This window comes from Camponotus vicinus, unplaced genomic scaffold, assembly GCF_025532165.1.
Source record: "Camponotus vicinus isolate PSW18456_S1 unplaced genomic scaffold, iyCamVici1.0 SCAF_3, whole genome shotgun sequence".
Classification (NCBI taxonomy): Eukaryota; Metazoa; Arthropoda; class Insecta; order Hymenoptera; family Formicidae; genus Camponotus; species Camponotus vicinus.
In genome coordinates, this window is record NW_028141967.1 from 2,588,921 (window position 1) to 2,603,444 (window position 14,524).

Genomic DNA, 14,524 nt, shown 5'->3' on the forward strand with positions numbered 1-14,524 from the left:
CATGACGTAACCGCGACTCATCGAATGCCACCAACGTTGCCGTCATTGTTCGCTCTTAACGAGGCGGCTTATTAGCTAATTATATTATCGAGATGCGTTAGTCCGCGACGCGCCATCGTGGCGCCGACATTGTTTCCGAGATTACCGCGAGATCGGTCGCCAAAGATGAGTAATCCGTCTTCCTTTTCTTTTTCTTTTTCACATGCATGCATATCGTATCATGGACTACACTTTTTTAATCGCTCGTCGCTCCCATCTTTTGTGCCGTTAAATCCGATAAATCGATCGAGGACAAAGCGAGACGCGGATCGCGAAAATCGCGCTCGAGAAACGCTAATCGAACTCTAACATAAAGGGATCGCTCTTCAACGATCTCTCCTCGTTCGTCGGGAGGCTGGAAAAGGGTAAAAATTGGAATTAATTGACGGCCGATCCCGGCCGCGCAAAGACTCATACCTCGTTAATTGGCAGCTTATGAACGAACGAGAGGCTCGTTAGCGCGCGCGGACGACGTCACACACGTGCGCCGCGTATCTCTCTCCGCACGTGGTGTGTTATTTCAGCATCAACGGAGACGATGTCGGGAGAGGGGGGGGGGGGGTTGACAAAGCGACGAGTAACAACGACGAGTAACACAGGTGCGACAACCGTCGATCGATCGCGACGGCCCGCTGAACCGTGACAGCTTTAATGACATAATTCCGCGCCGCCCCAGCATCTCGATCGGTTATTCTTAGGAATGGGCGATTCCCCCGATGCCGAATCCGCGCGATAATCCCAGATTCCTGAGTCCCGATTAATAACATCATCTTTAATGACGAATAATTGGAGATGAAACTTTGGGCTGATATAAATTAATGAATTTATTGTGATTAAACGCGAAAGATCTATCAAATCCCTCGCGAAGCATCTGTCAAATTTTTGAAGATTGTAATTGCCACCTCGCTGGTTTGTCAATTCTTTTGATCTTGAAGCCGCACATGGTAAGAGACGCTGGTCCAGATAGTCCACGTGGGCGATCGCGATGACAAATACGCAGGGGAGCGTAACAACCATGCGTGTCTTTCCGCGGTCCCGCCTACCGACTTTGCTCGGCGGCGATGCGTACCGTTACATATATGTATCCGCAAACGACGCGTACATCGCGCGAGAAATCTTCCTTTTTTTTTTTTTCTTCCCTCGACGTATACGCGCCACGCACTTACGCGTCCTATGCGTCCGTGTCACGCGCGATTTATCGCGCGCGATCGATTATTCACCTTCGGCCATCCGTCGCCCGATTTGCCAAACTATTAAATAGTCGATTTGTCGCGCGAAGCCGCGAAATTTTCACGCGGCCATAGACGTCAAAATTTCGATAATTTGTCAGAACGCTGTCACTTCTCATAAATTAAAAAAAAAATTAATAATTATAATTTAAATAATGAAATCTTCTCCCGAAAAAATTGGAAAAATCTGTGCTCTTATTTTAACGAGGAATATTGAAAGTATATAAATAGAGAGCAGAGAGCTTTGATAGATCTTCATCTTGAAAATTATGATGGACCCTATAAAGGATCCTGTTGCGATATCCGCGAGAATTTTGCTCACGCTTGTACCGGTGTGACATCTCGCAGCTATTACGCTGACTCGCGGCGGCAGGTGCAACATTGCTCACTGTCCCCGCGCCGATATATATTCAAATGCCCGTCTTGCTCCACCGTCCCTCTTCCGTTCAAGTAACCCCGCTCTTTCCCCCATCCACCCCATCTCGCCCCTTCCGTCGATCCCCGCTAACGTTTGCCTAACCCGGCTACGTGTGGCCTCTCTCGCTTTTTTCTTGCACGCTCCCTCCCTCCCTCCTTCTCTCCTCGCCTTGGCCGTCTCTTTTCGGCGCGCTCGGGAGCCGCTAATTAGCGCGGACTTTGCGCGCCGCGCGGATCCGTGGAATCCGCGCGGTTATTTGTCACCCGGAGGAAGTTTCCTCCCCCTCCCCGTCGACCCTGGCACGTCGCCCCGTTCCTCCAGAATTCCCCGCACGCGGCACCTCTAACGGCACCCCCTTCCCCCCCTCGTCCCTCTCCTCTCACCGCTAGAATCGGTAGCTGCCTTTTTTTTCCTTTCTTCCTTCTTTTTTTTTTTTTACGGTTCTTGGTGACGGCTCCTTCATTTCGCGTCGTGTACCGTTTCTCGCTGCGCTTCTAGTCTTCCTCGCGTCTTTCGCAGATACGTTTGTTCATTTTCTTTATCGGTTTAATTATCTTTAGCGAGTTCGAAGCCAGAGGCAAATTGTATCTCTAAGATAAAATTGTATGGTGAAATTTTTGAGGAAAGTGTATTGCTTCGAGCTGATTAAGAGTTTAAAAGAGATGACAATTTTCGAAAAAAAAAATTCAATCTTTGGAATCTTAAAGTCTCTGAGAAATCTCAAGTTTAGATTTTTCAATTTTTACACAGAAAATAGGACATTCTTGTTTTGAAAATATATTTAGTTTTAACATGGAAATCTTGAAATGAGATTATATTGCGTTGATTAAAGAAAAATATAATTGCTCGAATAATTGCTTACTTGAATGAAGCCATTTTATATAGTTCAATCGAGAAAAATATATTCTTACGATTTAAGATTTAATTTTCTCGAATGGAAAAGAAACAATGTTGGATAGAAAATAACATTTTTAAATCAAGGATTATAATTTTCTTAAAGCAGAATTAAATAATTATATATTCTTAAGGTGACAATTACCATATTAAAATAAGACTATAATATTGTTGAAATTTAAAATTATTAAATTCTTCCAAGAAGATTATAAATTGTTGAGTATATACGAAACAATGAACGCGTTAGTTTAAGTATATAAATTTTGATTTGACACTTATTTTTTTTCTGTGCACAGAAAAAAAACATTCTTGTTTTGAAAATATATTTAGTTTTAACATGGAAATCTTGAAATGAGATTATATTGCGTTAATTAAAGAAATATATAATTGCTTACTTGAATGAAGCCATTTTATATAGTTCAATCAAGAAAAATATATTCTTACGATTTAAGATTTAATTTTCTCGAATGGAAAAGAAACAATGTTGGATAGAAAATAACATTTTTAAATCAAGGATTATAATTTTCTTAAAGCAGAATTAAATAATTATATATTCTTAAGGTGACAATTACAATATTAAAATAAGACTATAATATTGTTGAAATTTAAAATTATTAAATTCTTCCAAGAAGATTATAAATTGTTGAGTATATACGAAACAATGAACGCGTTAGTTTAAGTATATAAGTTTTGATTTGATACTTAATTTTTTTCTGTGTATCTAAAAAATTTTGAACTTTAATCAAGCGACTCAGGTGTATGAAAAATTTAGAGTCTTCTAAATTTGTAGACATTTATAGAGATTTAGTTCTGGTAATTTTAGATCGTATCGATGTATTATGGCTTTTATAATGCAGCCTATTCAGGTTTATCCAACGTATTTAGGGGACTACGAGCTGCAGGGTATGAATAAATAGCATGTCTCCCTCTCTCTTTCCATCATTTTCTCCCCGTGCCTCTCTCTTCCGACTCTCTTTCGCTTCGCTGTGCTTCGCTTTGACCGGCCAAGGGACGAAGGGCGGGGGGGAACGAGCGGAGGGTGAGCACGTGGCTTTTGATACTCCGTCACGGCGATCTTCGCGGGCGCGCCTTGAAGTCTGAATTATTGGCCTAGAAGAGCGGCGCCCCTTGTCGAATGGTATCCGGGCGTGACGTCGACAGCACCCGGTGGGTGGCAGAGAAAAACGGAATCCACAAATACCCCGCAAACGCGTGCACAAGACTGTTCTCTCTCCAAAGAAAGGGAAAAAAGAGAGAAAAAAAACTCAACTGCTGAGAGAAGGCACAGAAATCTCGAATCCTCTAAAAGACAATATTCACTAGCGAGGCATTTCTTACAAAATAATTACAGTTTGATAAATCTAATTATTTAATTTCCATATTTTGGAAGAAATAAATTGATTACTTTGCTAACAATTTTAAATCTGACAACAAATTATTGCATAACTTTGTACTTGAATTACGAAAAATCCCCAGAAAAGAGACAAAATGAAGTTAGATTCTAATAGTTTGATAGATCGCAACATGATTCTTGATGAAGACTCGTTTCCTACGCGCGCTATCCATCTCGACAAGTCTTATTTCGAGAGTTGGCGCAAACGCATCGGGTTTCTTGCGAAGTGGTATTCGAGCGTGGCAGCAGCTAAAAAGGAATTAGCGAAAGGGTGACCGTGCGAGCTCTTCGCGGTGTGAAGGACTTGGACGAAACGCGAAGACGCGACGAGGCTGGCTGACTGACTGACTGAAAGTGAAGTCGGGAGTGGTGCATCCGCGCGTGGCGAAAGAGCGAGGCATTAAAAAATCAGGAAGCGGAATCTAACGAGCGACTAGCACCAGGAAATAATGTCGCGTGGCGGGAGACACACTCCTGTTACACTTTCTCGGTTGCGGAAAAAGCGGGCTGCGCAGAATCGCTTATTAATCGCGGCGGGAAAGCACGAGAAAAGATAGAGAAATAGAAGAATCCTCCTGCACAGAAAAAAAATAAGTGTCAAATCAAAACTTATATACTTAAACTAACGCGTTCATTGTTTCGTATATACGCAACAATTTATAATCTTCTTAGAAGAATTTAATAATTTTAAATTTCAACAATATTATAGTCTTATTTTAATATTGTAATTGTCACCTCAAGAATATACAATTATTTAATTCTGCTTTAAGAAAATTATAATCTTTGATTTAAAAATGTTATTTTCCATCTAACATTGTTTCTTTTCCATTCAAGAAAATTAAATCTTAAATCATAAGAATATATTTTTCTTGATTGAACTATATAAAATGGCTTCATTCAAGTAAGCAATTATTCAAGCAATTATATTTTTCTTTAATTAACGCAATATAATCTCATTTCAAGATTTCCATGTTAAAACTAAATATATTTTCAAAACAACAATGTCCTTTTTTTCTGTGTGTCACTGAGGAATCCGTCCCTATTAAAATACAATAAATCATAGAGAGAAAATATATGCTCAAAAAAATATATTTAAGAAAGTAAAAATATAATTCGTTGAAATGATGCACGGATTAAAGTATGAAAAACTCTAGAAAGTTTCGAAACTAGCGTCGAATTCTGCGAATCTAATTCCGATGGCGTGTCTTCATAGCTTGCATAATTCTTGCCGCGTTCATGGTCATTAATTAGTTAAATTATGCATTCTATGCCGACGGCATCGGCAATCGAATTGCTCGTTCGAAATAGAATCTTAATTAATTCGCGATTGTTTCTGCATTTCTGATCACCGTCTAGGACTAATTCTTTGATGTGCCGCGAAATCTCGCTGCTTCTTACCTTTCTTTTACAAATATGAAGTATAAATTATTATAATTTACGTCTTTCAAGCTTGAAAATCCCGAAATCGACCGCAATTTTGTCGAATATTCTACAAAACAGGCGTGCGATTGTTTATTGACAAAAAGTGTAGTAAAATCATCGATGACGTAAGCAATGACTATCAAAATTCTACAAAGTAACCGAATTCAATAAATCTGAAGACTTTCATCGATGAGAGATTTAGATGTTTATATTAGCAATAAATGCACTTTTTACCTATTTTTATTCCATGAGATTCTTCATCTTTATATTTTTATGTATTTTAATATTTTTGCACGAGTGGAAAGGAATTTTTGATATTTATAAAATTATCGATACATCTTTCGCTAATATATATCTTCCGATTTTTTAAATAAATTTCTCTTAATTGCATTTTAAAAATACTCACGGAGCGTATCGATGCATATCTATTTCAAAGTGCAGTCTACCTGCGATATTCATTCGTACATCAGCTTCACGAAGGACACTGAAATCGAGGACTCTTCTCGATCGCTTATATCGAATGTAAGGGACAAACTCGCGCGTGTTCCAGTCACATTCGAAGATCGTTCATTTTGAAAACCGATGAGGCGTGATGGAGGCGATCGAAGGATTCCTAGATCCCCGTGGCCGATGCCGGGAAGGTTCTCGTTTACCCCACTGTCCTCTGACCGGTTCCAGGATTGAGATACCGATAACGCGGATGATCGATGCCGGACTAGGCGGACAGAAAATCGTTGATGACAGTGCGACGGTGTCGAACATCGACGACGTCTCATTTACTTGGTCGGACGCCACGTCCTCGTGGATTCTTCGCAGGACACGAATTCGATCGCAGCGTTGTGGAAAATGGCTTTAAAAGCCATTTGTTTCGAAAAGAATGCGAATACGCTTACAAAGAGATGATCAAATTTTTCTCAGCTGGATCGCCTTGCGATTAATTTTAATCGAAACAAAAATTAATTGAGCGAAATAATAAAGTTTGCGATTCGCGATGTACTTTCGAAAATTTATAAGTATGAATTTCAAGATAATCAAACGCGCACGCAAACAGGAGGCAGCGTCTCTAAAGAAACCAATGTAAATTTTAAGTAATGAAACTTTTTTTCTCGTCCAAGAGCGTCCGTCTCTCTCCATCAATGACGTCATCACCGTCGTTCCCTTTATCCCCCGTCGTCCTTTTTTGGCTTAGAAATTCAACGAATAATCGCGAGCTGAAATCGCATCGGCGCGCCTGCTATGCGTCCTGAATGCAACATGATGCATATTGCATGGCCGAAGGAAAGCCGTTTGCCACTCGCGACGCAGACCTGTGCGAACGCAAAGTTCACTTAGAAATCGGGACGAGGACCGAAACAGACTTCTTACAGAAGACGAATACGGGCAGGAAACAGCGGCAAAAAAATCAAGAATCGTGAAGCAAATAAATAAATTACACCGCAAACATCGTTTACTTTTGTAGTATCAAGAATTAATTACTCATTATATCGTCAATAATATTATCATGATGATTATTTTTATTGTAATTAATACCAAAAATTTATTAGAAAAAAACATACCGTGAATTTATATGCATCTTTTTTTAGTCGAATCTGTCAAGTCACTTCTTGCGTCATAATAATTCTTTTTATAAGAATGGAAAGGTGTACATCACGTTAATAGACCGGCAAATGGGATCATCATATAAACATGAGTTTATATGATGTTTCATAACAGGTGTTTTCGCGTCGGGGGAAAAACACGGCCATAGAATTCCCTTTTTTCTGTATTCGGCGAGCGTAATTTACGCGGAGCCGGTAACCGGTCTTGCGTAATTTGGCCTGACGTGCTGAATATAAATAATTTCAGTTTTAATAGCCGCGAGAGACGCATCGCATATTTTTATAGCTTCGTATAATCGGGCAGTTAAATCGTTAACGCTACGGCATCTAAAAGAAGTCTATGAATGCGGCTTGTCGCCAGCTTGGGCGGACAAAGCCCGTAAATAAGGTGAATAATGAGCGGCAGTTCTCTCGGAAAACGCAAAGACTTGACGTTTTATATCGATCATATACGTTTGAGTTTATACTTTGGCTCCGTTTTTAGAAGAGATTTTCTCCTTTTTGCTCTCTCTCTCTTTTCGCTGTTTAATATCGAAAGGTTGCTCGAAGAGGCCGACATAACGCTAAGGTTTGCGACACACAAGTCTCTCTATTAGACCGATTTAAAGAGACACGATATTACTTTAGAACGAATCAAATTTCACGAAACTTTTTGCACGCGTATAAATGGAGCGCGGAATACCTGGCCATTATCGTTGGTCAGTGAATCCAGTTAACCGACTGGTAAGACAGGACGGACATTGTTACGGCCGTTTTTGTCAGGTGAAATTCTGGTTCACCATCGTAGCTCGCACGCCACCATGCGACTTTCCATCGCGTCTCCTTCGTGGAAAGTCTCGGACTGTCTGTTGTCGAAAGCCAATTCTACGAACTAAACGTGGATGTAATATGCAATTCCCGATCTAGTTTATATCGCGAGGAAAAACGAGGCAAAGTTATTCCGCGCGGAAAAAACCGCGAAATAATAGCAATTTTTTCAATTAACGTCGCCGACACGAGTTTTGCGAAAACTGTCACATCGGTTAGTAATTATTTCTCAATTGAAATTTATGTCGAAAGTTTCGAGAGATCAATTAAAGGCCAGTTTTTTGAAGAACACTCGAGAGGGAAGGAAGTGGGGAAGTGTATATGATGGGAAAGACACATACGCAACGTATATCGTCAAAATATATTCGATGAAAAAATGATGTTGCAAAAGAGTCGGACAATCCTTCCGCATCGTTACAAGGAGGAATAATAACAGTAATCCTGCGTATCGTCATTGCTATTATTACCTCTCGCCTAGTAAAGAAGCCACACGACTGAATGCAATTAATAGGGCCCTACAACCTATAACGGTGTCTTAAGAAACGCGCGTGTGTGTGTGTACATATTTTATACACATACATACATGCGAGGAGGAACATCCTTTATTTACAGTAACAGGGTCGAACCGTGGATTATCTCTGGATCTGTCGCCGTCTTGAGCAATAATATACAATTACGACAACGCGCATTCGCAGCTCGCGTGTTTTATAAATAATTAATATTATCTTCGTCAAAGTCCAGCGTTTCGCTCTCGCGCATTCGATAGAGCGTCAATTAATCTTGGAGTTGTAATGTCTTTTTCGAGAGGAAACAACGCAAAAATAAAATGCACATTTCATCATGTCAATCAACAGAAGTCAGCTTTGTCGAAAACATCTCTGCAATAAAAATGAAAAAAAAAAGAAAAAAAATATATACATGTTATGTGCGATATATATGTTGTTGGAAAAATTAATAATGCTGACAACTCCAATATATGCAATTAATAAATTGATTCGTCAACATCCAATAATAGCGATCGATTGTATCCTCGGAAAAATGATGGAGCAAACGACATTCTGAAAAATGTCGGCAGTCGACGATTCCTCGAGAACTCACGAAACGCTGGATTTTCACAGCACTGGTAATGTTCGCGACCCTTAATTACACTTAGACGAATAAATAGATCTCGTTACTAATTACATTGCCTTCAACGAACGACTTTAGTGTTCTGCGACGGAGCGTCGCGCGAAATTCGAGCTACAATAAATACAACGATTTTATCAATTAAACGGATCCACGCACGCGTCGATCATGTTCACGTTCATCGATTTCACGTCGTCTCGATCAGCCGTTCGAATCGAAGCGAGCTTCTCGAGAGTCGCTGGATGACGAGGAAAAATGGAGTCTTCTCATCAGTTTGGAATCACCGAAGGGAAACTCCTCGTTCGATTCTCCGCTAATCGTCCATTTCCGTTTCGAGCCGCTCGACATCGCGAGAAGACTCGTCCTCTTTACGCGATTCGCCGATTAATAATACAATCGGTCGCTTTCGCTCGCGCGAGAAACCGTCCACGTCGACGTCGACGTCGACCCAGAATCGCGATGACGAATCGCGTCGTGACGCTAGTCGGAGATGACGAACCTCGAGGACCTGGACCTCGAAGATCACGCGCAGTCCAGGGACGCCAGGGACGCCGGACTGTGAGGACCGCCGAGCATAAAGGGCGGGCTCATCGGCGGCCCGCCACTTCCGGCGCAGTTCCCGTAGAGCTCAAGGTCGCCGAGGTTGCCGCCGTCCACCCCGCCATCGCACTTGTCCATCTTGCCCTCCTGCTTCAGCGACATACGCCGCCATTTCGCCCGCGCGTTCTGGAACCAGACCTGGGAACAAGACCAGCACAAGGTTCGGCCGTGTTACGTTATGCGAGTCATTGCTTAAGTTTGAGATGCAACCGATTAATAGTCAATTAAATAAAGAAATTTCCGAATAGTAAAATAATATATTATTGGACGTGAAATACTCTTGAGAAATTATGTTGTTCACGTCAAAGGAACTTATAAGCATGGCAAATGTAGCGTTTAGATAAGAGAAAACAGATATGTACGGGGAGAGATTTCCTTTGTATTCACAATAGATGAAAGACTACACAGATCGCGTCGCCATTTTCAAGACAGTCTCCTCCCCCGTAGACCTTGCAACGAAAGAACTCGCAAACCGACAACTCGTGCGTTTCCCCTTGGAGTGCGTGAGATTGTGTGTGCGTGTGTAAGTACGAGCGAACGAGTATTCGTGCGTTTCGCGATCAATATCAAGCAAGATGGCGACCAAGAACCCTACGAATACAATAGTAGCCACCTCCAACCCTCTCCTTCGAAGCCGACGAATGAACGCAGAAGCAGGAGCAATATGTTACGGAGTGACTGTTGTACGGAAGGAAGGTGCGGAGAAACATGGCGCGATCATCTCCCTGAGTATATCTTTCGATTATCAAATTCTTGCCAAACTTGTGATTAAATGATTTTAGATTGTATAGATCGATCGTGAGGATTTAAGGTTTTAATACAGAGTCATTGATCTGGAAAGTGTAAATTTTTTAAGTCTCGTCAAGCTATCATCGAATAGGTATATTCAATCATTTAGGTATTCTTCAACTCATTTAGGTATCTTTTATTTTTTTTATTTAAAGAGAAAAATTAAAAATTTAAGAATCCTATTGGTATCTGTCAAACTTAAAGATCTGAAAGATTCATAATTCGATGATAGCTTGACGAGACTTGGAAATAGGTATCCAATCATTTAGGTATTCTTCAAATCATTTAGGTATCCTTTATTTTTTTTTTAAGAGAAAAATTAAAAATTTAAGAATCCTATTGGTATCTGTCAAACTTGAAGATCTGAAAGATTCATAATTTGATGATAGCTTGACGAGACTTATCCAATCATTTAGGTATTCTTCAAATCATTTAGGTATCCTTTATTTTTTTTTAAAGAGAAAAAATAAAAACTTTAAGAATTCTATTGGTATCTGTCAAACTTGAAGATCTGAAAGATTCATAATTTGATGATAGCTTGACGAGACTTATCCAGTCATTTAGGTATTCTTCAAATCATTTAGGTATCCTTTATTTTTTTTTATTTAAAGAGAAAAATTAAAAATTTAAGAATCCTATTGGTACCTGTCAAACTTAAAGATCTAAAAGATTCTCATAATTCGATGATAGCTTGACGAGATTTAAAAAATTTACACTTTCCAGATTAATGACTCTGTATTAAATCCTCACAATCTATACAATCTAAAATTAAGCAGAAACCTCGCGTGTACGAAGAGTCAAACCGAGGTAAAGCGAGAGCCTCATTTCCTCTCTAGACCGTGTTACCTCATTTCGCATCGCCTCATTTACTTCCAAATCGTCAATATCACTTCCGATCGCCCCCTCCCGCGCAGCCGTGACACGCTTCACAAAGGAAGGAACGCGCGAAACTCTCGTACAGCAGTCTAATAATTTAACGGTAGGTGGGTTAACGAGAGCAGGCCGGCGCGGCTTCTCCGGCCAAGCTTAGCTTAGCTTACGGGGGTTTTGACTCTGTCTCCGGATTGACGCCGGCTCGTAATTACGGAGAAAGGCCGCAGCCCGTCGACGGAAATATCGCTCCGTTCCGCGCGGTTCTTTTAACTTTGCAGCCACGCCGTCGTACGCGGGCACTAATTGGGAGGAGAAGCGCGTGTCTACGCACGTGAATATTTTTATAGGACGCATCTCGCACCCTCCCGAGAGTGCGAGCGAAGCGAAGAACCACCGGCTATCCATCTCTCGATTGTTCTTGTTATATTTGCACGCTGATTTATAAACGTTCGTGAATTCAATCTAGTGGAAAATGGAAGATTTAAAGTCGTATGAAATATCGTATATATAAAGATTCTCTTCTTTCGGGGAGAGATGAGCATCGCAGAGATTGAAAATACGTGGATTTTTCTCATGTGCGTGGAATTAAAAAATGTGTAACGTACCTCGTATCTTAGATTACGCGATAAGCAGAGTCAATTAAATAACTGCTTTTGGAGGCGAACGCTTAAGAGGTCAATAAAATCGTGACGAGATTGAGAAAATCTCAGTTTCGACATCAGCGGTCAACCGTAAAGGAAGAACATGCGCGAAATTGCGAATCGAAGGAACGAACGATCTGTTTACCTGCAACACCCTTTTCGGCAGGCCAGTTTTCTGAGAAAGCTGCTTGAGATCCTTCGCATCGGGATTGTGATTGATCGCGAAGTAGCTCTTCATCGTCCTTAACTGGTGATGCTTGAAACTCGTTCTCATACGCTTCGTTCTGCTGTTGGAGCCGGGCATGCCTGGGGTCCCAGGACCTCCTCTGCCGAAGGGCATATCTATATAATCCGCGTTTAAATCTGCAACATAAATCCAAATAGCGCCGTCGTGAGATTGTGATTGAATTTTGATCGAGAGCTTAAAGTTTAGAAAAATATTTAATTTATCCTATCGATCAATTTTCTTAAATTCAATTTTTTTTTCTTGACAATCGATATCATTGGTTGTAATTATCGTATTTTCGCTATCACTGTCTCTTTCTCTCTCTTTGCAGGAGAAAATGAGGAGCTAATGAGGTGTGATATCCATCAAACAACGCGAAAACTTGCTTGTAGTTACATTCGAAACCGAAGCTTAATCGATAGCTCTATTCAAGCTCGCTCGAGACATCGAGAGAGTGTTTGATTAGTAAACCGCGCATTTGCAGATTTCGTAATCTCTTTTCTTTAATTCCTCTCTCTTTAATTTTATACACAATTCCATTTTCTTCTAGAGAAGCGAATTAAGAGAGATGCGAAATTATCGAGACCGCGGTCGCTTATTAGACAATTAATCTTTACAAATCGTTTGTTCGCGCGCGAGAGAGGCCGCTCGCCTCAAACTATAACCATAACTCAAGCGCAATTACTAAACGCACGGCTATTTATCTCGCCTCGAAAGCGTGGACCGTCGCGGCCCTTAGCGACGGCCGTAAAAAATTGCCGGCATGATCCACGATAGATCAGAGACTGGCTTGTGGTACCCGGGCGATCACCTGCGCGCCGCTACAATCCTTTTTCACGACGACACGGCGACACCGAACGACCTCCTCCAGCGAGAACACGGAAAAAAAGAAAAAGTAAGGGTGAAAAAGCGGGAGAGAGAGAGAGACAAGCTAGCAAGTGGAAGCCTCGGCTGGTTTTTCGGCTGGAAAGCAGCTTGTTCCCACGCGATCGTTCGACAATCGGGAATTGAGTCCTCGCCCGGGAGAGAACTATCGGCGAGCGAGCTGCCGCCCACGCGCGACTACGCGCTTCGTTGGGAATTCGATTCGGGAATTTATGTCGCGCCGACAAATTTTATCAGGCTTCGGTGGCAAGCGTGTCTCGCGCGCCCAGGTACGCCCGTAAATCACGGGACGTCGCAGGCTTCTACGAGACACGGTCGCTATCCGAGCTTCTCCGTCTCTCGGACGCAGTCTCGGGCCTGAAACTCTGCAAACTCTTGGAAATTCATGAAATTTTGAGAGATGCCAACATGCGATCCTCTTCTCTCTCTCTCTCTCTCGATCGCGATATCAAAATTAGTCGTTAAAAATACTCCCGAAAAATGTACTCACCGAGGCTCGCGGTCATGGCCTCCAGATCCTTGGGCTTCCTCTTCCTGGGCCTACCCTTCTGCCTGGGCGGCGGGACTACGGCGGCGGCGCCGTTAAAGTAGGGCACCTTGGGAGGCGAGGACGCGTCGGGCACCGTGGGCGTCGAGGGCTGCAGCGACACCGGGCTGACGTGCGGGTGCTGGGGGTGCATCGAGTGATGCGGGTGCGGCGGCGCGTGGTGGTGATGATGATGATGGGGATGATGGTGGAGGAACTCGGGCGAGGGGAAGGGCTGGCCGGGGTAGTGCGGGCCGGGCGGGTAGACCGGGACCGGCGGGCTCTGGGCCGGATGCAGCTCGGCGCCCATCTCGTAGTGCAGCCGGCACAGCACGGCGCCCTCCCGCATCCCGAAGTGGTCGCCCTTCGTCAAGGGCACCGCGCACGCCGCGCACGAGAAGCAGCGCACGTGGAACACGAGCTCGCGCGCGCGCATCACCAGCTCCGAGGCCAGGATCGCCGCCTGGCAGCGCGCGCACCGCTTCATGCTGCCGAACATCCTGCGAACAGAGAGAGAACGGGGGATGGGGATCAATATTATCACTGCCTGACCGAATAAACGGGGGGGAGGGGGATGGCAAAGCGCGACTCGCGGATGCGAGTTTCATTTTCAAAGGTGCGCGAGGAGCAAGATTGATATTCGTCGAATCGAACGGCGGTTCCTCCACTTGTTTATATTTCAAAAATATCGTTTATATCCCCTTCTTCGTTGTTTAATTAAATTAAGGAATTATTAATAATTAATTAATTCGAGAAATTAAATAAATCCTGTAAGGAATTATCGAATAATCCAGAGTACGTACAGATAAATGACGAATCCCTCGCGTTCGATTAATCAAAGGATGAGGGAGGGAGGGAGGGAAAAATAATTCACGCGAAAATAAACTTACGCCGCGTTATCTCGCGTAAACACATTCCGCACGTCCGACTATCGCATCGTGATATACCCCGATATCGCAGCGTCCTCGATAGAGAGTTTAAGGAGAGAAACCGCACGCCGTACAAGAATAAGAAGCGAGGAAAAGAGAGGGTGAGAGGAGCAGAGGAGCGCGTACGCGC

At 42.6% G+C, this 14,524-nt stretch overlaps 1 protein-coding gene across 3 annotated transcripts in view; it reads right to left on the reverse strand.

The window, feature by feature from the left end:
* Positions 1–8,147: 8,147 nt before the first annotated feature.
* The window catches only part of LOC145968074 (protein apterous-like), a 34,516-nt gene continuing 28,139 nt past the window's right edge, over positions 8,148–14,524 (reverse strand). For all 3 annotated transcript variants that reach the window (XM_083093314.1, XM_083093313.1, XM_083093315.1), the window contains exons 4-6: positions 13,430–13,965; positions 11,974–12,191; positions 8,148–9,663 (exon numbers count right to left, since the gene is read on the reverse strand). In XM_083093314.1, coding sequence (XP_082949440.1) covers positions 9,448–9,663; positions 11,974–12,191; positions 13,430–13,965 — 970 coding nt within the window. In that variant the 3' untranslated portion in view covers positions 8,148–9,447. The remainder of the gene's footprint in view (positions 9,664–11,973; positions 12,192–13,429; positions 13,966–14,524) is intronic.